Raw genomic sequence first — 22,738 nt, forward strand, 5'->3', positions numbered from 1 at the left:
CCATAGGCATGGCTCACGGTTGCCGAATACCACAACTCTCCCCTCGGAAGGCTGGGAGATGATTTCCCTACCAGACTTCCGACAGTGGTTGAGGCCTTCGGTCCGCTCCTTAGGGCTAAGATATATATACAAACGATAATGATTCAATGGAATCCTAGTGGTGAGTGTCTTCTTAGGGTTGATGGGCTCCCAATGTGGGATAGAAGGCAGAGGCTGGCTTGGGTTGGACACGTTGGTCAGCGCCGGCAGGTATCAGGTTTGCTGGTGGCACAGTTGTTGCTGGAACGGTCAGCAGTGGGGCCTGCTGGTTGTTGTTGGCAGCGGCTGGGGCGCTGGCTGCCAGGTTGATCGTCTGAGCAGCGGCCTGTCCTCCTGAGGGGCCGCGGGGTCTGCCAGAGGGCGGTCCTGGCCTACCTGGGCGGTCATGCCCGCTGTCAGTTGATTTCATAGACACCATTTCCTCGGCTGCTTCCCTGCCGATGGGAATGGCATCCCAGTCCACTGAAAAGTCCCGGGACTTGGCATGGTTGAGCCTGGCTCTAGCCAGTGCTTTCCTATACAAAGCTGGATGGTACAGGAACACTTGTGATATCGCATTCAGGGCTGCCCGGACTCCTCCTTGTGCTGCTGCCAGGGAAATGATGGTTAGGTCCCCCAGCAGTTTGAGGATCAACAACAGCAAACACAGTATGGCTGCGCCATCTCCCCATTCGTGGATGGCTTGTCTAAATCCAGCCCAGACATCCAGGGCTGCCTCTCCTTCCTCCGCCAGTCGGTCAATGTTGTAGGACACTATCCCATGGTCTCCTGTGGCCGAACAGCTGCCTTGCTGAACGCAGGAGCCATAGGATAGGCCGGTCAGCATGGCACTCTTGTATGCTGGGAACGCCAGCAGTTGTTGCCAGTCGTTCAACTCAGCCTGCGAATACAAGCCACCTGAACTGAAGTCATCTAAGGGCTCTGTCAACAATTGCTTAGGCGTATCCAGCCGGGGTGGCCTTTTCTTGGGAGCGGGGGTTAACTCTATCCAGCCTTCCTCCGCGTGCACAGTCAGGGGGTAGGTGGAGGAGCAGGGAATCTTGGTGGCGTGTTCACTATATACCCGTGTCACAGCGTCTACAAAACCTGTGGGCTCTACTGGCACTTTGTCCCAACACTCCTTGTGTTCGCGGACAACGTATTTATGGCGTTGGCAGGTCAGCTGCAGCAGGATGTCTCCCCTCAGTACCGAGAACGTGCTCCCCTGGACACGCACCGGGTGGGCCGGGTCTAGTTGCTGGAGCTTCCAGCAGTTGGCCGCTACTTCTTCTGCTGCGGTGCTTTTCATGCGCGTTTCCAGGGTAAACCCAATATAACCTGCATGTATTTGGGCTTGAAGGGGAACGTCAACATCCCTGGCCGACACTCTGGGCAGCGCAGCCGCGGCTGGGTCAGCTGCCACGAACAACGCTGGATGGTTTGTGGCATGGGCCTCGAAGTCGCAGTTCACAATCGAGGTGGGGTTGGTCATGTTGATGAAAAACTGGGCCTGATGGTCAACCAGATATGCATCCATCACCAGGCTGGGCTGGAGGCTGCGGATCAGCCTCAAGGGGCAATCTCTTCCCAGGTGGTCCCACACATAGGTTGCTTCCCCAGTGATGCAGGACAGCTCAGAATGGGGACACTCTAGGGTCAGGTGGTCAGACTGGGACTCCACCCGTCCATCCTCCACCACATAGGTCTCCTCCTTGACCAGCAGCCGTCGCTCCTGGAGCACTAATTCGTTGCGGTATAGCTGGCCCTCGAAGTGGACGTCCTCCCCTTCACAACCCACCCCCTCGGGGCTGTTGACGAGGGCGCCCACCATATCGATGGTGAAGAACAGGGGATGGTTCAGCTGGAAAGTCAGTGGCTGGGTCTTGCCTGGCAACGTGTAGACTCGGTTCCTGGCCAGGTCTCGGCACGCTTCTGGGTCTATCTTGGTTGGCCTCATGAGGGTGGGGACCGAGGTCACCTTGAGGTGACCCCATACTCCACACCTGAATGTCCACTGGGACACGGTGAGCTGACAACTGTACCCGGTGGTTTCCCTCACCTTGACTTGCTGCAGGACGTGTACTTCATGGCCCAGGGGCACCTCCTGGTGTAGGGGCTCCGTGTTACACATCTTTTCTTTATTGTAGGATGTGACATGGGTGGGGTTGGCACAGTCCCATCCCACCAGGACGTAGCTGGTTGTAGGCCACACGGCTGCCAGCAGGAGGCCCCACAGGACCATCCACCAATGGGAGAGGCTTCCAGGCAACCATCTTCCTCGTACACGCGGCTGGGGATCTTCAGCTCTGGTCACGGCTGCTTCTTGGGACTGGACACGGCTGGGCTGCTCCTGGCTAGATACAAGTTTCCATTGAGCGTTATCTGTATGCGGCCGGGGCACCCCGATACCCTCCCCAATGACAGACTGGCAAGCGACTGGCACTTGCCTGGGTGTCGGCTCCCCTAGCCCCAAGTGCTCCCTTCCCTTGTCCAAAGCATGCCCAGTGGCATGGGGCTGAAGTGCATGTGGCACAGGCTCGCCCTTACTCACTTCCCTCCCCTGCCCTAGGAACTCAGGTGCATGTGGCACAGGCAAGTCCTTATTTTCCCAAATTTCAATCTCCCCAGCCTCTGGTGCAGGGGGCACAGGCAAGGCTGGGTTTTTACAATATCTTGGATACAACACATTTAACAAATTCAACTTATCCTGATGTTGAGCAGCTGAGTTCCCTTGGCTGGCAGGGGGCTCTGGATGGCATGTAGCTGGACTCTCCCTGCAGGCTGGTGGCGCTGGCTGACTGGGGGTGACGGGTGTCACCCCTTCCTCTGGGACCGCTGGCTCGTTCCAGGACTCAGGTCTCTCGGTGGCGGCGACGGTTGTCGCCCCAGACATCAGGTTGGAGGCTGGCTCGTTCCAGGATCCAGGTATCTCGGTGGCGGCGACGGTTGTCGCCCCAGGCACCAGGTGGGAGGCGCTGGATAGCACCCCCCCATCATCCCAGGTGGCGATGCCGGGTGGCGTCCCATACATCGATGCAGAGGCGCTGGCTAGCACCTCCTGCCTCTCTCGTTCGGCGGCTGCCAGGGCCTCCCCGTACACCGTCTCAGGGACGCTGGGCAGCGCCCCTCCACTCTTGCTGGGTAGGCTCAGTCGGGCAGGTTCCATCATGTTGAGGCTAAAAGGCTGGGGCCTCAGAATCTCTGGCTCGGCGACATTGTTGGGTTGTATCAGCTCTGGCCCCAGATGGTTGAGGCTGAAGCCTAGGCCAACCCGGTTGGGTTCAGCCGCGCCGCCCAGTACGTTGATCCTAGCTGGGACAGTCCCAAACTGCGGCATCCCATCGGCTCGGTCCACAGCTTTGGGCACGGCTGCTTGCTGCGGTGGTGCTGGGGGCGCGCTCCCTTCCATGTGGACCACTCTGCTGGGCTTCCCTGGAGGGGCGCCCTTATCGGCGGTGCGCCTGCGGCTGGCTACCTGGGCCCAGTCAGCTCTACAGTCGGCCGCCGTGTGACCGTCATAGTGACAACGCTCACACTTGGCAGAACGGTCACGGCGTGGCTTGGTACGTCTCTCCTCTAGGCTAACTTCCACAGGCGTTGGGCAGTCTCGAGCTCGGTGGCCTCTCCCCTGGCAGCGGAAGCAGCGTCCTGGAACCTTGTCATCTGGAGCGACCTTCCCCATCTGGTGGAGACCCGGAGCCAAGGCGCCAATCTCCATTGGCTCCGAATCATCATACTGGGTTAACTGGATGCTGGCGGATCCAGTCAGCCCGTCGGTAGAGTCCACTAGGCACACACCTTCCTTCAGTTGCTTTGTGATCATGGTGACGGTAAACATGGCCTTACGAGTGTACTCAGGTACACTCGTAATTTCATGACCCATCATGATGCGTTTTACATTGGCGTTACGAATTCCACGATTTAATTCGTCCACCAACAACTCAAGATCCTCATGGCTATAGGCGTCCCGATACAGGGCACATTTAGTGGATATGTACGCCTGTATCGGTTCTGTCGAGTGTTGCTTGTAATCCCTAAACGCTTGTTTAAGCGTTTGGGATTCAAAAGCAGGACGAAATAACATTTCACACTCGGCCTTGACCTGCTCGTAGGTCAAGGCTTGGCCTGCCTCGCCAAACAGATGGGACGCCATTTCCGCCGCTTGCCCTACCAGTGACAGTAGGAGGGCGTTGCGGCGGTTGAGGGAATCATGAGGTGGCACGCGGTAAGCCGCCCATGACATCTCGAGTCTGCGGATATGTGACGACCAGGATTGCTTGGGCGGCCCTCTATACTCCGGCAGATTGCTCAGCATCAGCTTGCGGTACTCGGCTGGGGCCGGCTGAGGGTCATCCTGGAGCCATCCTGGGGCTTGGTCACCTCCTGGGGCTTGCGGCTGGTCCATTGGGTCAACGGTTTAACGGCGGGGCACAAAGTTATACAGTACTAAGATGAATGGTTTGTCACTTGAGGCTTTCTAGCCTAACAGCCAACACTGTTTGTATCACTAGGTTGGTAGTTTAGTTGCAAAGATATAACTTAGCTGTACTTATCACTAGTTAGGTGCTGAGGTTGTAGGGTAGGCTGGTAGGGGTAGATAGATGTTGAGGGTCTGAACTGCTGTCAGGAACTGATTGGGTTTTCCTTTATCACACTAGAGCTAGAAGGAGAGAAGCTTGTAATTCTTTATTTGCTAAAAATACCCCTGTTAAATGCTATGGAGTAGCTCCGCTCCGGTGTGTGTGTGTGTGTGTGCGTGAAATCTCCTGTCCTTGCAACGCGCGTCCGCACCGTCAAATCCGCGCACACGGGGAAAACGCGCTCTCACCCCTCAACTCGCTCTCTCATTGGTCCGCTTCGTCCGTTGAATTTATGATATTTTCCGCACTCTGTTGCGCTACCCGTGAATGGCGCTCTGTGGGTCCGATCGCTAGCCCCACACTACAGACGGACTTAGTCTAGTGTGGGTAGGAAGGGGGAAGCGCGTGAGGGGACGGGGGTAACTCCGTCCGTTTCCCCTGTGAGGGAGGGAGGTAACTGTGTGCTGGTGTAATAGTGCCTTTTCTTCTTAATCCTAGGCTTATCTATTATATCACCCTGATTGTATTTGCCTTCAATGGAGAGGGGCTCCTCCCTTTCCCTTGGAATAAGGGGTGTATTGTTGTTGTGCTGTGGGCTTGAGGTGTTTTGATTGTATATCAGGGTCTTTATTATATTACATCTAGCTTCTATTTTTGTCCTTATCACAATTGCATAACAGATTTGTTTACCAACCCTGTTCTATTTTTAGCTGTTATCACAATACACAATAAATCCAAGCCTGTTCTATTCTTAGATTTATCACAACACAACAATTTGTTTGCCAAGCTTTGCTCATAAATCTATTGTTTAGCCATCACACCAGGGTGGTAATCCCTGCAATGTAACATAATATCTGTTTTTCTAGATGGGTGGCTGCGTTGTAGCCTCTCAGGATACTTGGAGTTGACGTAGTTTTTCTCTGTTCTGGTGCACTACACTCGTATGTTGGCTCGCAGCTTGCAGCTATGTGGCATGTTTCAGCCTATCGGCGGCAGGGAATGTCCCGTCCTGCTAGCGCCGCTGATCCAAATCCGGCTGATGGCGGCAGGGAATGTCCCGTCCTGCTAGCGCCACTGGTTCTGATCCTGCTATTTCTTGCAGTAAAGTTGGCCTATTTCCAGCCATTTACACTTATTTGGCTTGTTTCAGCCGGTCCGCAGGCCTGTTTCAGCCCTTTGAGCGCTCAATTCTCCGTTAGATATCGGCGCTGCTCGCGGTTATTCGTCAAATTTCGCTGTCTCGCTTCCACAACTGCCGGATGCAGAGTTAAACTTTGCTGTCCAGGGTGGGTAATTCAGGTTGCTTGCGTCAGTTTTGCCAGTTTCACTGCTGGGAGTACCTTAGCCTCAGATGCGCGTCTGCTCTACACTTGTGGTTCGCCGTAATCTCACACAGCTGTCACCAAAAGTTGTGGTATCCGCCGAGGATAAATGGCAGACACCGGAGTTCAATTAGATTACGGCAGTGTGACAGACGTGGACACCTTACTATAGAGAAGCTACGCTTCTCTAGCATTCACTAGATAATGATCAACATCTATTTCAGTTGTCACTTTATTGAAGGTTTAAAGGATACTAAAGCTATATACAACAAACAATAATTACATGGATAGGAATAAATAGTCATAACATAAAAGCATCATAATACATATACAATGGTCAGTTTGGGCAATAATGATCCCCCATCCCTGAAAAGGGTGGGGGAGAATTAAGAATACAGTTAACCATAATAAACATGACAGATTCAATCATTAATTTTAAGCATAGGGAGGGGGTCGCTAGACCCCTTCCCCAGGACTCGGGGGAGGGCCATTGACCCTCCACCGAACCCTAGATCAGGGGTGCCATAGGCATGGCTCACGGTTGCCGAATACCACATTTGAAGATGCAGAGCCAGGGCCTCGTTTTTTTGATGATGCTAATGATGATGAAGATTCACCCCATGTACTACATTTTTTAAAATTACTTTTTGGGGCAAAGCCCCTAGAGGCTAGGGGCAAAGCCGCTAGTAACTTAAGCAGTAGAAATTTTAGTTTTTAACTGTCCAGGATCCACCTGGAGGCGTGCAGTACCTGAAAATTGAGCCTGATTTCAAAATTTTCTTAAAATTAGTTCATACCATCCATAAAGTAGCAACTTTTGTTCATTAAGTTTTGTTCTCACTTCAAAAGTAAAACTTTTCAGTTTTTAACTGTCCAGTATCCACCTGGAGCCCTGCAGTTCTTGAAACTGGAGCCTGTTTTAAATTTTTTTTAAATCAGTTCATACTATCCATAAAGTAAGTTAAATAAGTTTTTTTCTAACTTGAATTTTTTTTACCTGTCTAAAATCCACCTGGAGGCTAGCAGTATCTAAACCTGGAGGCCAAATAAATTATTTTTTTTAAAAATAGGAAAACCACATCCCAAAAGGAAACTTTTTTGTAAAATAATCTATCCTCTTCCTTTAAAGACGAAGCCTATAATCACTGTTTACGCAAAAGTGTCAGAACTCCCCCCCCCCCCCCCCCTCCTAACACTAATTGAAAGGCCATAATTTATTGAATTAAAATGTGATTATCTTCCTATTATATAAAGTAGTTTGAGTTTTTGTCAAAAGCCTAAGATCTGTTGAAACCACTGAACCCATTTGGTTCTCTGTTTTAGGTAAGCTTCACATAGATCCTGTAAAGGCTTTAGCCTATTTTTTTTCAACTAAAGTATTGTGATAGCTTTTTTTCTTTCCCCTCTCTAATCCTTTGAATACGAAGTCCCTAGATGCTAGGGGCAAAGCCACTAGTATTATATAAAGTAGTAAGTTTTTTTTGTCTGTAGCGAAGGATCTTGCTAATCGCTGACCCGATATGGTTCTCCTTTACACTGAAGCTTCATATGGGTCCTGAGGTGGTTTTAGGCTATTCTATTTGATAGATAAAGTCTGGGTATGGTGTTAGGCTATTTTTCTGCCTTTATTTATCCTTTGGAATAGAGCCTCTAGATGCTAAGGGCGCAGCCGCTTGTATATATCAAAGAGCGAAGCTTTTTATCATTATTAAAGCGAGTTTTTCTGTAATTAGGGTTGGTCAGTCTGTTAGTCCGGAATGGATAGCTCATTTCGTTAATTATGGCATGTTAGAGTTGTCCTATCAATATGAAACTTCATAGGTGATTCCTTTCGTAGTAAGGTACAATTTAGAAAATGTAGCAACACTATATTCAATACCAGAATTTTCGTATGTCCATTTTAAACATGTCGTTTTTTTTTACTTTTTTAACAACAAATTTGTATGTGATGTTATTATCCGATTTATCTGATTTTTGGAATACTGATTCCTAGGACAACAAAGTATAATTTCATAAGTAAAGCATCTCTATATTCACCTCCTAAAAAGGTATGTATTTCCTTAAACATTATCCTGTATTTCATCAGTTTTTAACAAATTTACTTACAATTTTTTCGACTTTTATATATTGATTAATGAGTTCTGACAATCTACAGGTGTTAAACTTCGTTTTTCAACCGTTTCAGAGCTTCGCTTTTATGGATGTTGTCATTCTTGTTTTTTAATGTCTATTTTTGAGGCGTCCAAATAATTACTGTTTGGAGGGAACAGGGGACATAACTCTATCTATTACACAATTAAAATGAGAGTGCGATCTAAATTTATGATCCTAGTATGTTACTGCAATTTTTAAACTTAATCTTATCAATATAAATATAGTTTTTAATTGAAATTAAAAGGATTCAGAAGCTGCGGTAAAGCCTCAGTAAATCGTCATATTATAACTTTAAAATTAAGCTGGATATCTAAACATGTTTCTTTACAGCCATTTTCCTGGTTAAAATCTTTATTTTGCACACCTGCGGAATTTGAGGCTTGTGTGCGGCTGTCGATCCCTTGAAATTACTATTCTTAGCCCAACATAAGAAAACGATATATTCTATGATAACAGCTGATTAGATAAACAATACTTCCTTTTAATGAAAAAATATGTATTTTTTGCAAAAATCATGTCTTAAAATTTTTTAAAAAGTTATACAGCTTAAGAAATAAAAATAAATAATTTTTATTTTACACCTTTTTTTATTTTGCTGCCTTAATAAGGAAATATTTAATATATTTGAATCGGCTTAATGCAATTTTTTATCTTTTTTCTATGATTATTCAATACATATGAAAAAGTAACATTTAAAAATCTCGCCACAAGAAGATTTAACAAACAAAACATTGATTTTGAGTACGATTTGGTTTTTAAGTTTTAGAAAAACTATAGAAATATTCAAAGTTAAGTGTTTGTTTGCATTTTGAAAAAATAATTTTGCCCTGTTCTATTTGATTAGAACTTTTCAAACAAACTTCATTTTATAAAAGATTAATATTTTTTAATGTTTTTTAAAACATATTACTTTAGATTGGTTAAAAGTTTATTTTTCTATGTGATTTAGGGGTTGCAATTTTTTTGCAAATTACGTTTTTTGGCTTTTCATTCAAATAAGTTGCACAATTCTGGTTTTTACTGTATGAATTTATTAAATGATTTCAGAAAAACATATTATAATCCTTACATTTACTTTTTTTCTAACAATCTGTTTTTTTAGGAGACTTTCTATATCGCTGACAAAAATGGCATTATTCTGCAAAAAAATATTTTCTTTGCAAATATAAAGATATGAAAGTATTTAATAAATGGTTAACTTTAAATTTTGTTTTAGCAAAATGCATTATTGTTTCTTATAAGATGAAAATAAGGTATCGCGAATATTTGTTACAATTTGAATGCGATTTTATTGCAAAAAGGAGGACATAGGATTTTAGTTTTAACAGATTATGATTCTGGACCCAAAATTACATAGGACTGAAGTTTTCCTTTGTTGATTGCTGAAAGTTAAAGTTTCTTGCTCTAGAATTGCTATGTGTTATATTATAGCGGATACGCTCCTAGATGCCTCTAAGGGCACTTGAGGGAAAGGTGGGTTGGGGGGAAGTCGACTCTTCACTTTACATTTTTATTTCTAAAGAAAGAAAGTTTTAAAAATTTAGGGGTGGTATTTTTATTTCAGTGGCAATTTCACTTGGAAGGTTGAAGGTACCCTCCCCCAAAATAATTATAAATATTCCCAGGACCAATGAGCAGCTTCCAAATCGGTCAAGCAATTAGCGAGATCTTACAGGCAGATATAAAGACAGATAAATAAACATCCTGTTTCTTTTGTTATACTAGGTAGATGGGTAATAGGGGAAGTCAACCATCCTCCCATTTACAATTTTAGTTAGATAGATAGATAGTTTTAGTTCGGGTTAGCGATATCCTTCAGTACAGACATCCTATTACTTTTATATATGGACTAGCGGCTACGCCCCTAGAGGTCTCTAGTGGCACTTTAAATGTTTTTGTTTGTTAAAGTCTCTACGATAATTTTTTATGTTATATCTCTTTATGTTACGTTGAAGTCTCCTGAATATTTTTAAAAAATTTGATTTTTTTTGTCATTTCTCTTGGGAGGGTGGTGGTACCCTCCCCCAAAATAGTTATAAACCTTCCCGGGACCCATGAGAATCTACCCTGTTAAGGAGAACCCGATCGGTTGAGCGGTTAGCGAGATCCTTCGGTACAGACACACAAACACACAAACATCCTGTTACTTTAGTATAAGGATAGCATCGTATTGGAGACAATTTTTTACGAATATTAAGCTAAAAATTCATTACAAGTTTTGATAGCCTGGGCCTTCGGCGCCTCAAGGCTAACAAACCCAATTTTATTTTAGTTGGAGATTTTCAATTATTTGCATCTATTAATCATTTATAGGCAACACAAAAAAGTACAATTAGATTCTATATTATCATAGAAAGATCTGTGTAAAATAATTTTCTTTCGATTAAATATCCATTTTTTCCCTGGTTGTCGTCATTAAAAATTTACATTTTCATCAGTGTCAATTAAATTGTTTGAACAATTCTAATTGTTGTTACTGTGCACTTCATCTTCAAATATGGTAATCTACCTTAAATCGTATGTGGAATATGCATACCCCCTAACTCTAATTTTTTGGGTATAGTCCCTTTCGTGGCAACTCCCCGTAAGGGGCCATTGGTCGTATTTTCAAAATGGCTTTTGATAGGTTATTTTAGGTATAGGTTATATTGGGCTAGGTGATTGCCCCGCAGGGTTAGAGCCCCCCGCAGGTACTATAAATAGGAGAAAAGCTACTGTGAAAATACAAAGAAACGCCCCGTTGCCACGAAAGGGACTATGCCCAATTTTTATATATTCGAAAATAAGAACATATTTTAGGGAATCTTCTTATAGACGTCCAAGGGGAGGGGGGGGTAAAGGGGTGATTACCCTCCCCCCCAAAAAAATTAATTTGGGAGTGCCGTAGGCACCCCCAAAATTTTGGAAATTTTAATTTTTAGCCCCCCCCCCCAAGTAAAAAATGCCTCTATGAAATAAAGATTACCCCCCCCCCCCCCAAATAAAAAGCTTGGACGCCCCTGAATCTTCTTTAAGTCTATAGTCAAGTTTAGAAGGTCCCTGCAGAGTTAAGGTATTTTAGGGCAAATCCTACCCGAAACTTTTTGTTTATAAATTATGGGGGAGGGAAAGGCAATGTCAGCCAAACATTAATCTTTTATCTAGGGGGGGGGGGGGGGGGGGGTAGGGGTCAATTCGCTAAAGGAGAAAACCTCAAATTTATGCGGATTGAATAGCCTAAAATATTTCTTTGTTCTTCCTAATCGAGTCATCTTGGAGTACATTAAAAGAGGAGGTAAATATGTTCACCTATTGATTAGAGAGATCCTACCAAAAATTTGAATATTTAAATGGTTTGTAAACTAATTCAAGGTTGTGTTAAATTTTCAAGGGGTTGTGATTTTAAAAATGTTATATGTGTAAATTGCAATTTTTTAGTTTGTGTTAAATTGCGTGCTTTTGCTAAATTTATCATAAAAAAACTTTTGAAATTTTGAATGATTCTGAAAAAGACGGTGAAAATAGTAAAATGTTTAAAATTAATAAAAAAAAGTACATAGAGTGTCTTATTGTATTTCTGTGATTGATTGGATGAAAGATTTTAATCTTCTCATCAAAACGAAATGAGTAAAATTTATGTAGCTCTAAAAGAGGAAGTACAAACTGCTATTTTATTGCTTACTTATCATGCACGGTTGCTTAAAATTCGCTAGAATGATTGGTAAAATAGATGTTTTAATTTTGACTTTCTCTTAAATTCCGCATGCCCTTTCGAATAAGTATGTCTGTAAGAAACGGTAAACGCTTTTTTTTAAACATGAACTTTTGTTAGTTGAGAAAATTAAGAAAAGTGTTTCGCTACTTGTTGATGTTATCCTTGTTTTTGAATAAGCTAAACTTTGATATTTAAACTTCAATTCAGTTTGAATCTTAAATTTATTTAAATATTTCACATTTAACTTAATGGATACAAAAAATATGTATTTTTGTGCAATTTTTCTCTATTTTCCAATGTCCCCAAAAATCCTTATCATTAATACCTTTCTAGAAATTATATAAGGAAGACGACATTTATGACAAAGAATATTTTTCACCAACCGAATATTTATTAGGTCAATTGCAAAGAAAACTTTTTATGTACTTTTAAACTTACATCAACACTTGAATATTAGAGTAGCCTCTTTATAAATAAATGGTGTAAAGGTCTAGATTCTAGAGGCATTGGTGTGTGCGACAGCACATTAATAATGGCACATAATTTCTTTTCATGTTTGGCAGCTTTGTTATCGTGCTCGCTCTTGCCAATAATTCAGCGGCATTACTGCGCATATGATGTCTCCACGTGCATGTGAGACTTCGGCAAGTATGTTTATTCGTGATTTTACAAGTGAAACAATGAAATTGCTTATGTTGTGATAATAAATGATTAATTTTTATGCAATCGTGATCTATTTTACTTAAAAATACGTATGATTTTTGTTAGGTTCAATCATATGTTTTGCTCCATCGTGGTAGTGATTTTTCTGAATTATTTTGTAATGATCTTGAATAGTCTCTCCGGCATTGTTGTATAATTAAGATTAAAGTGTTCTAAAATTATTTTTTCTCCCTAATTAGTAACAGTTAAATTTAAGGCAGTCACATGTGATTTAGAGGGTATCTTAAAAGATAGGACATGTGGCATTTCTTTTGACAATGTTAAAAAGGGGGTCGGGCGTTCAATTTAAGGCTGCAATTGTTTTGTGAAGTAATTCAAGTATATATGTATTGCGTAATTTTATCTTATTACAATTTCATAATTTTTTATTTTTACTTGTTGAGACGTGTGGCTGTAGATTTTTTTTCTTCTGCTCCTTAGTGATAAATTGATAATTGAAAAGTGATTTTGTTTTTTAACTACGATATTTTTAGTTTTTAGTTAATAGGTTTGGAAGTATTAAGGTGATGCATCTTGTTTAGTGACTTAAAGGTTACGCGATCACCATATTCTGCTTTGTCTAATAAATAAATGTAAAGGTTTTACATTTTGTTTCAGAAGTACAAATGGCTACTCCCGTCTCAAGGAAGCGCAAGACAGTTGCGCAGGGGGTGTTCAAGGCGGAATTGAACGAATTTTTAACCAGGTATGTAATATTATTTCTTAATATGGCTATAAGCCTATAAATTGAAAATTACATAACCTTAAAATATTTCACATTTGTGTCTAAGCAGTAAATGCACATTGTTTTGAATCCCTAAATCCCCATAGTAGCTCTGAGCTGGATCTTTAAAAGTGTAGCTGTAGTCGCGGCCTTAGTTGTAGCCGTCGCCACTGCCACTAGTGCTGCTAATAAAACATGGATTTTATATGTTTGAAGTTTTGATTATTAATATTTTTAATATTTTTACTGAAAATTTTAATAGTGGTTATGATTTTAAAATTTAAATCCGAAGCCACGCGTACCCTATTTGATTAAAGATCGCTATTAGGTTAGTGGCTGTACAGTACATCTTGCAGCGGCAATGGCTACATAATTAAAGATCCAGCTCTGTACGTTATTATGTTGGTTAGCTATAGATTATTATGTTATTCTTTAAGGATATAATTTATCTTCTGGTATCTTAATGTGTGTTTGTTTGTCTCTATTTTTAAGATAGATAAAATTCATTATAAAGACCTAACTTAAATTTTGGGCCACGCATTAGTATTTTGCTGTAATTTAAAATTTGTTTGTTATTGCCTGCATAAGAGATGTGTCTTTCGTTTCTCATTCTTTAAATGCTTTATTTAAAGTATTTTTTTTTACGAATATTCAGACCCATTGTGAAGGAAGTATAAAATTAATGTTTAACGCTAGTGTTCATTTTAACATATGATTTGTTTTCTGGTGATTATAAATATTATTTTTAACTAGAGAATTGGCTGAGGATGGATACTCTGGTGTTGAGGTGCGCACTACCCCTGGCAAGACAGAGATTATTATCATGGCCACCAGGACACAGAATGTCCTCGGTGAGAAGGGCAAGAGAATCAGAGAGCTGACCGCTGTCGTCCAGAAGAGATTCAGCTTCCCCGAGGGTAGCGTTGAGCTGTACGCCGAGAAGGTTGCCACCAGAGGTCTGTGCGCCATTGCCCAGGTAAGAAATGTTTGCATTTACTTAGAGGGCGTTAAGACTATTAATTTAAAATTATTTTGCAAAAAAAATGAATACATTTCAAGTGACACCTTCCAAAAAATTATATTTTTAGGGTAGGTATATTATTTAGTTATTATTCTATGAATTAAAATATTTTTTTTTTGTAATGCAACCAAATCAACTCTAACCGTTCTATCGTAGTTTTATAATGTTCTGTTTTAGTAAGGAAACCTAGATAAATATTAATTAAATATTATAAGCGTTTTCATAAGATACATTATACTTTTGACATACATTATATTTTACTTACAATTTAGGCTGAATCTCTAAGATTCAAGCTGATCGGAGGTCTGGCTGTGCGTAGGGCCTGCTATGGTGTCCTCAGATTCATCATGGAGTCTGGAGCCAAGGGTTGCGAGGTCGTTGTTTCTGGCAAGCTCCGTGGTCAGAGAGCCAAGTCCATGAAGTTCGTTGATGGTCTTATGATCCACTCTGGTGCCCCAGTCCACGATTATGTGTCTAGCGCTTGCAGACACGTCCTGCTCAGACAGGGTGTCCTTGGTATCAAGGTAATTGATTGATTGCTAATTTTGCCAAAGTTTAGTTTAATGCTTGTTAATTTGATGTTGTAGATAGTGAGAAAATATTATTAGAAAATATTATTGAAGCTTCTACTAAAAGTATTTAATTGTGCTAGGTAGCAAGTTATTAATAATAATCTTTCTTTTTTTTTTGTACGCATATTTGGATTTAATGAGCCTCTTTAAGATTTTTCTTATCCTAAAACTACACCTTTACAATGTTGTTCGTTATTAAGGTCAAGATTATGTTGAACTGGGACCCTACTGGCAAGATCGGACCCAAGAAGCCTCTGCCTGACAATATCCAGATTGTTGAGCCCAAGGAGGAGATCATCCCCGCTGCCCCCACCTCAGAGTCAAAGGTCATGAAGCCTGACCAGCAGCCTGTTGCTGTACAAGCCTAAACTTGTTATCTAAAATAAAAAACCTTAAGACCTTGAAAGTTTAAAAAAACACCACTTGTATTTGACTAGGTTAAAAATCGTATCAATTCAATTTCAGAAAAAAAATATTAAAATATGACTGCTTTCAAGGAAACTCCGATTATACATTACACAACACGAAAAAAGACTGGTGGAGCTAAAAATTGGGGTATATGGGAACAGCCAGTAACAATCCAGGTATGTAATTCTATATATATGGAATCAAAAACAAATTAATAGCTATCTCTTTAAACATTGAAAGTATTCTAATATTGGCTTTATGGCAAAAGTGTGACTAATTACGTTTTTTTTATAAGGAGTACCTATTGTTTTTATTCTTTGAATATGTTGCCTTTTAAATACTGCTCGGATTTATTTAAGGTCGCCCTCTCCATATTTTAAACTATAATTATAGACCCCTTCATTTTTATTTATTTTGTCAAGGAATATGGAGCCATTAATAGAATCAGCATTTCACCAGTGGAGCCAAATTATTTTGCCATAACCAGCTCCTCTAAAGTTCTCATTTACAATCCTGTGATCAAAGATGTTTTCAAAACATTGTCTAAATTTAAAGACAATCCCTACAGTGGAAAATTTCGTCGAGATGGCAAGCTGCTTTGTGTGGGAACGACAGAGGGACAAGTTAAAGTTTTCGACATTTCGACCAAGACTATGCTGAGAGTGTTTAGGGGTCATAGCGCCGCAGTACGCCAGTGCGAGTTTACCGCCGACAATGTTCATGTAGCCTCATTCAGTGACGACAAGACTGTAGGTGTTTGGGATCTTGCGACGGAAACTAGGCTGGACACATTTTCTGGTCACAAGGAGTATGTTAGGTGTGGCGTTACTGCTAATGCGAATTCTGATCTACTGTTGTCTGGATCATATGATGAAACTGTTGCACTGTGGGATAGGAGAACTAAAGAGGAACCTGTCCTGAAAGTAAATCATGGAGCTCCAGTAAGTTATATTTTCTTCTAAGAATCTCGATTACTCATAGGGCGTTTACAATGTATATCCTTTCATTTTAGTTCTATATAAATTAAAATGCCTTTATTTAAATGTTAGTATACTGAACACTGAAAATCATAAATCACTTATAAATACTTAATATTTAGTAATTCTTATGTTTGTTTCATTTTACGATCTTCCTGTTCCTTAAATAACTTTTATGTTGTACTCTGACTTGTAACTGCCCTTAAAGTACTTAATTTATTTGCTTCTGGTCCTTATGGCCATTACTAGGGTTAAAGTGTTGTATTATGTGTCTTAGGATGGTTTATGATTCCCCCCCCCCCCCCTGGACTTTTACTCCCTCACATACTTGATTCGATTCAGCTTGTAATATTCACATTATAACAGGTGCAAGACGTGCTTATACTCAATGGAGACTCCATGTTCGTAACGGCTGGTGGAAACATGGTTAAAATCTGGGATATTACAAATGGCGGAAAAATGCTTCGCAGTTTGAGTCCCCATCACAAGTTGGTTACGTCAATGTGCCTGGCGGATAACGGCCAGTCTCTGGTAACTGGGTCTTTAGACAGACAGGTAATTTTTACATGGATTATTAGTAGCGCAGCTACTCTTAACTATTATATTGCGTCTTTTAAATCACAAATATCTAGTATATTTGGAAAAATGTTTAACTTGTTTCAAGTAGCTTGTTTTCGCTGCTTTAATAGTGGTAAGAATGGCATAGAATATCGGAATTCCATCTATTCACTCGATTGAATATTTGGCCAGTCCTGTGCTAGATTATTTACCATTGCAAGTAATTTTTTATTTCTTTTGATAATATTCGAAAGAAACTTATGAACTTTGTTACATTTCTGCTTATTTTTTCATTTTATAGCGATAATTGTAGCTCTTGATTTAATGTTTTTTTTGTTGTATTTGCCACTTAGCATAGAATATCGGAATTCCATCTATTCACTCAGTTGAATATTTGGCCAGTCCTGTGCTAGATTATTTACCATTGCAAGTAATTTTTTATTTCTTTTGATAATATTCGAAAGAAACTTATGAACTTTGTTACATTTCTGCTTATTTTTTCATTTTATAGCGATAATTTTAGCTCTTGATTTAATGTTTTTTTGTTGTATTTGCCACTTAGCATAGAATATCGGAATTCCATCTATTCACTCGGTTGAATATTTGGCCAGTCCTGTGCTAGATTATTTACCATTGCAAGTATTATTTATTTTTTTGATATTGTTCTAAAGAAACTTATGAACTTTGGTACATTTCTGCTTAATTTTTCATTTTGTAGCGATAATGGTAGCTCTTAATTTAAGTTTTTTTGTTGGATTTGCCACCTGGCATAGAATATCGGAATTCCATCTATTCACTCAGTTGAATATTTGGCCAGTCCTGTGCTAGATTATTTACCATTGCAAGTATTATTTATTTCTTTTGATAATATTCGAAAGAAACTTATGAACTTTGTTACATTCGATCTATTTCTTTTTGATAAGAAAAATTAAAAATATTTAATAGGGGGGGGGGGGGATTTAATAAAAACCCTACTTCCGCAATCCGTCGAATTTTTGGACCGGATTCGGATTCTTATAAGAATCTGTCCAAAAAATGGCGTATTCCGGATTCTTATTTTTGGCAGGTTTTGGATTTAGGATTCCGGATTCTAGAAATATTTTATAAGGCTTTTTAAAAAAATTTAAAATTTAAGTGCTACATATCTCCTAAAAATTAATGTTCTTGGTGTTCTCTATGATTCACTTTCGAGAATCGAACCAGATTTTAAAAGATATTATATATAATGATGATAATCTTAGCCTACAAATTAAGAATTTGAATCCGCTATTAAAAAAATGATTCCGGATTCGGATTCCCAAATTGACCAAAAATTGGGCAGATCCCGGATTCGGATTGCCAACCCTACCTACATTGCTACAATTATTTTAGGTGAAACGCATAAGTTTATCAAATTTTAAAATCACTGGTGCTCTAGCTTTCCCCAGCTCTGTGCTGAGTGTAGATGTGGACCTCGGGAACAAGTATGTCGTGGCTGGCATGACGGATGGTCTTGTTCAAATAATTGAAAGGAAGAAGGTTAATATTATGTTTTTTTTTTTCTCTTGTATAAAAACGAAGCTTTTTTTTACATGTAAGGCCACTGGTCTGAAATAAACCTGAATTAAGTATAATAAAGTAAAAGGATGTTTGTCTGTACCGAAGGATCTCGCTAACCGCTGAATCAATCTGGTTCTTAACAGGGTAGCTTCTCATAGATCCTAAGGTTTGTATGGGGGGGAAGGGAGCTTGTACTCTTATAGGAAATGAAAATTCAGTATCAAATTTTGCCCTGGCATTTTGGGCTTGTTTTTATAGTTATCAACCTAATTATTTTTGGAAACTCTCAAATATGATGAGATCTACCTGTAAAACTTTGAAAATTGAATTTTGGGACTTTCCTTCAAGGGGCTATTGGTGCAAAAGACTCTCCAAACACTAAAATATTAAGTTATGAGCTTATTTTTTAATATCGAGCTGATTATTTAAATGGAACCTTTTCTTACATATGAGTTGATTAGCCACCTCATATTACATTTTTGCACTTTACTTCTAGGGGCTTGTAAGCTCAAAAATAAAAATTTTGTGTTTGGGGGTAGCTTGCAAACTAAAATAGCTGAAATGATATGTTAATAAACACAAAATTACCCAGCTTCCCTTTCCTTTCAATATTTTGGGGACAAAATAGAGGGGGAGGGGGACAAACTCATTTGTTACAAAATATACCTGAGGTGAATTCTTAAAAATACTTTTGCCTCACTAAAATTTTTAGTGAGGCAAAATTATCCCCTCTAAATTTTTATTGAGCCTCACTGATTTTAGTGAGGCAAATTTTTTCAAGATTTCATCTCTGCTGTCTATTATAAAGAAATGTGTCACTGCACAGAACTGCGACTTTTTCATCAGGGACAAAGAGGGACTGGGGAAATTTGGCGCAACAGGGGATTTTTGTGCTTTTTTCACCAAATTAAGAAATTTTAACCTCCCCTCCCCCTTCCCTGCCTGAAAGTACTTGTCCTTATTATTTATATTTGTTTTAGGACACTCAAATTACTGAAGAAGGGCCTGAAGGTGGGCGTCGGAGAAAATCTCGATTTATGGAAGGCGCTTTTGTTCCCTCTGACGGCGATGTCTTAGTTCAGGATCGTAACAAATGGATGTTAAAGCATGATTATCTCTTCAGGCGCTATGAGTACACGGAAGCTTTAAATTATTCACTGGTCAAAAATGTGGTTAGCAGGAATCCAGCGATTTGTGTTAGTGTTATGTACGAGCTGATCAGACGAAGAGGCCTTGAGGTTGCCTTGGCCGAACGTACTGATGAATCCTTAATACAATTATTAGACTTTATTGAAAGCAATATAACTGATTTGAGATTTCAACAAGTGCTGGTCTATGTTGCAAGTAAAGTTATTGATATGTATATGGGCAAACCTAACAATTCTAATGTGATAAACAGGAAATTTCTTCGGTTTGAGTCCAAGTTGGAAAGAATGTTAAAATTTTCAGAAGAGTTGACTAAACTTCAGGGGTGTATAGACCTGGTTGTGGCAACGGCTGGTATGGGCACTCAAAGTAATAGAGTTGAAAAGTCTTTGTTGAAAAAAGTTTGAGGATATTCAAATATTTGGCAAAGAAACAACAAAGCATTTAAAAATAGGTGGAGTGGTGTTTTGAGAACTAAAATAAGAGTATCCTGCAGACTTTTACATTGCATCCAGTTTTAAGAAACCATTATTATATTTTCTGTTTTTTTTCAGATTTTAAATGTTTTAGTGGAAAAGAATCGTTATCTGAAGTAATATAAAATGGAGTTTGGAAAGTTAGGCCTAGGAAATTGGATTCAGAATCAGCTAAATGAGGTAAAACATTTTTTTTATCTAGAGATAGGGTAGAGAGGGTCAAATTTGCAGAATATACACCCCTGACTTCAATAAATCCATACTACTCTTTTCAATGATTTACATAGCTGTTATGAAAAAAGAACAAAAATTATTGGAATTATTAATGTTTTATGTTAAGATCTGTATTCGCAAACCTACGGCTGTACAGACTGCATGTATACCTGAAATTCTAGCCGGGCGAGATTGCATTGGAGTTGCCAAAACCGGTTCTGGAAAAACTTTAGCCTTCGCCCTGCCCATTCTACAAACTCTTTCCGAAGACCCATACAGCATATATGCGGTGATATTGACCCCAACAAGAGAGCTGGCCTATCAGATCAATGATCAGCTGAATGTGGTGGGTGTTGCGATGGGATTAAGAACTTCCCTGATAGTGGGTGGTATTTGTACTATTGCACAGTCTATGGTAAGCTATTTTTAGTTTTGTTCACAAGAAGCTTAAATTTTTAGTGGGATTTACAATTACCATAATTTTAAGAACTTGCATTAAGTTATTAATTTTTATTTTCTTACATTTATGAGTGATAGTAAATAAAGACTCCGTTTTATTCAGAATTTGGACAAAAGGCCTCACATTGTTGTTGGAACGCCTGGCCGACTAGCGGACCATTTGGAAAGAAATTCAACATTTTCGCTACACAAAGTGAAGTACCTGGTTATAGATGAGGCTGATAGATTACTGGAAGCAGGTCAGTGCCTCAAATTTTACTTCTTGAGAGGGTATTTCAGGGGTGAATATTTTCCATATAATCCCACAAGGGTGTATATTCTACATGGGATCCCATGCTCTGGGGGAAAAAAAAATAAAAAATATGAGTTGGAGGGAAAAAATGTATAAATTAAGAAAACTGTAAACATCTTTTCCATTTCCCCACCCCTCCTTGGTGAAAAAAACTAAATGTGTGGTAGGAGGGATAGTTCTGATAATACAAGGACTATGTTAAAAGCTAAGGTATTTTATTTGAACAAAATACTTAAAGATTTATCTCACAAACTGATAATATTGTTTAGATCATCCAACATTTACAAGAGATTTGTCAAAAATTATTGGAGCTCTGCCAAAGAAACGTCAAACCTTGCTGTTCACTGCCACCAACACGCCTATTGTCGGCGAGACAATCGCTGCCTGCCCCAACAACCCGTTCGTGTACGAGAGTGAGGATATGAACGAGAAGAAAACTGTGGGTACACTGGACCAGAAGTATATTTTAACCCCGAAAGAAACCAAGGATGTCTACTTGGTTTATTTGGTCCTTGAAAATAGGTATTTTTTAAAAATTTCTTGCTGCCATATACTTTAAAATTCTTTACTAGGGTTGGCAATCCGGGATCCGACCAATTTTGGAATCCGGAATCCGTTTTTTTATAGCAGATTTTTAATAAAATAATCTTGAAATTAACCCTTTTGGGATAAAAGTAAAAAATTGAAACTAAATGATTTGTTATCAATATCTATATTTTTAGGGAGTCTCGGCCAAAAGAATCCATAATGATATTTGTTAAAAGCTGTAAACAGGCCGAAGTTTTGCACAGAGCATTTAAGTAAGATTTTTATTAAAGCTAATTTATTTACTTTTTATTTTTTAAATAGAAGTTGCTTCATATAAAGGGGAGTAAGGTTGTGATAAAATTCCGTAAAGGTATGAGTTTAAAGGCTTAAAAACGATAGTAGAACGATAATATTCACTAAAAATAATGTGTATTTCTTATTGAAAAGAACCATAAAAGAAATATTTACTACTGTTTTTAGGCCTTAAAATTCACACAGCACTTTAACGGAATTTTAGCACAACCTTCCTCCCCCTTTTTTGTTTCAATTTAAATTAAAACTTTAGTTTTTTCACATTAACATGTTTATTTAGAAAGCTTAATATATCCTCCAAATGTTTGCATGGTATGATGTCACAGAAGAAACGAGTACAGGCTCTCAATTCTTTCAAATCCAATCATGTCAAGGTTTTACTTTTTAAATATTTGTTATCAATATATTTTCGAGATGAGGGCTTGTTTTTATAATAAATCTAGGAGATCCAAGTAACTAGTAGTATATTGAACCAATAAGAACATAGAAATTCTTTTTTAAGTTGAGTTGGATTATAGATTTATTTTTTTCTTGTATTATTATTGAATACAAAAGAAAAAAAGTTTTCTTTTAATATCTCTTCGCTATTTAATTGGTTAATCAGATTATAGCAAGTGTCTTGCCTAAACCTATTAAAGTGAATGGAACTTTATTAACTTATCAATCAGCGCATTCTTTTCCTAGGTTCTGATATGTACAGATGTTGCCAGCAGAGGTCTGGATATACCTGGAGTACAACTTGTTATCAATCACAACGTTCCCCAAGATCCGAAGGTAAGAAACAAGTCCACTAAGCCAGAGTTTTTATATTTATGGTACACCTATTAAGATGGGATACTAACGTATCGTTTTAAGGATTGTAGCTAGTGTTCTAGGAAAGATTGTTGGAATCAAAATTGCCGTTTTGTTAAGATCAGCAAGCAAGGGTGTATATTCTGCACAAGATTAATTTTTTTCCCCTCTGCTGCAAAATTTTTCAACTTTCGTTCTTTCCAGCAAAGAAGGGGGGGGGGGGGGGTGAGATGGAAAAATATTTTCAGAAT

At 39.6% G+C, this 22,738-nt stretch overlaps 3 protein-coding genes across 3 annotated transcripts in view; all 3 read left to right on the forward strand.

Moving 5' to 3' along the window:
- Dbp45A (putative ATP-dependent RNA helicase Dbp45A) overlaps positions 1-22,738 on the forward strand; it is a 184,145-nt gene that overhangs the window by 159,446 nt on the left and 1,961 nt on the right. The window contains exons 2-8 of the mRNA XM_080166979.1: positions 19,968-20,071; positions 20,232-20,519; positions 20,667-20,802; positions 21,125-21,377; positions 21,578-21,655; positions 21,976-22,069; positions 22,380-22,469. Coding sequence (XP_080023105.1) covers positions 20,018-20,071; positions 20,232-20,519; positions 20,667-20,802; positions 21,125-21,377; positions 21,578-21,655; positions 21,976-22,069; positions 22,380-22,469 — 993 coding nt within the window. The 5' untranslated portion in view covers positions 19,968-20,017. The remainder of the gene's footprint in view (positions 1-19,967; positions 20,072-20,231; positions 20,520-20,666; positions 20,803-21,124; positions 21,378-21,577; positions 21,656-21,975; positions 22,070-22,379; positions 22,470-22,738) is intronic.
- Positions 13,097-15,155, forward strand: RpS3 (ribosomal protein S3). The gene is made up of 4 exons (XM_080171712.1): positions 13,097-13,176; positions 13,948-14,170; positions 14,488-14,739; positions 14,988-15,155. The coding sequence occupies exons 1-4, from the start codon at positions 13,097-13,099 to the stop codon at positions 15,153-15,155; spliced, it is 723 nt and encodes a 240-aa protein (XP_080027838.1).
- On the forward strand, positions 15,130-19,970 carry LOC145324363 (U3 small nucleolar RNA-associated protein 15 homolog). The gene is made up of 5 exons (XM_080166971.1): positions 15,130-15,371; positions 15,618-16,136; positions 16,539-16,727; positions 18,102-18,248; positions 19,250-19,970. Exons 1-5 carry the CDS (start codon positions 15,270-15,272, stop codon positions 19,820-19,822), a joined length of 1,530 nt encoding a protein of 509 aa, XP_080023097.1. The 5' UTR covers positions 15,130-15,269; the 3' UTR covers positions 19,823-19,970.

This window comes from Acartia tonsa, chromosome 1 (assembly GCF_053477335.1).
Source record: "Acartia tonsa isolate MP-2025a chromosome 1, ASM5347733v1, whole genome shotgun sequence".
NCBI classification, from domain to species: Eukaryota; Metazoa; Arthropoda; class Copepoda; order Calanoida; family Acartiidae; genus Acartia; species Acartia tonsa.

Bases quoted from the DNA above. Each gene is read 5' to 3' on its own strand.
- RpS3 (XM_080171712.1), top strand. From the start codon at position 13,097: ATGGCTACTCCCGTCTCAAGGAAGCGCAAGACAGTTGCGCAGGGGGTG. The intron at 13,177-13,947 runs GTATGTAATATT...ATTTTTAACTAG, and splicing joins TTGAACGAATTTTTAACCAG to AGAATTGGCTGAGGATGGAT. The intron at 14,171-14,487 runs GTAAGAAATGTT...CTTACAATTTAG, and splicing joins GTCTGTGCGCCATTGCCCAG to GCTGAATCTCTAAGATTCAA.
- LOC145324363 (XM_080166971.1), top strand. From the start codon at position 15,270: ATGACTGCTTTCAAGGAAACTCCGATTATACATTACACAACACGAAAA. The intron at 15,372-15,617 runs GTATGTAATTCT...TATTTTGTCAAG, and splicing joins AACAGCCAGTAACAATCCAG to GAATATGGAGCCATTAATAG. The intron at 16,728-18,101 runs GTAATTTTTACA...CAATTATTTTAG, and splicing joins CTGGGTCTTTAGACAGACAG to GTGAAACGCATAAGTTTATC.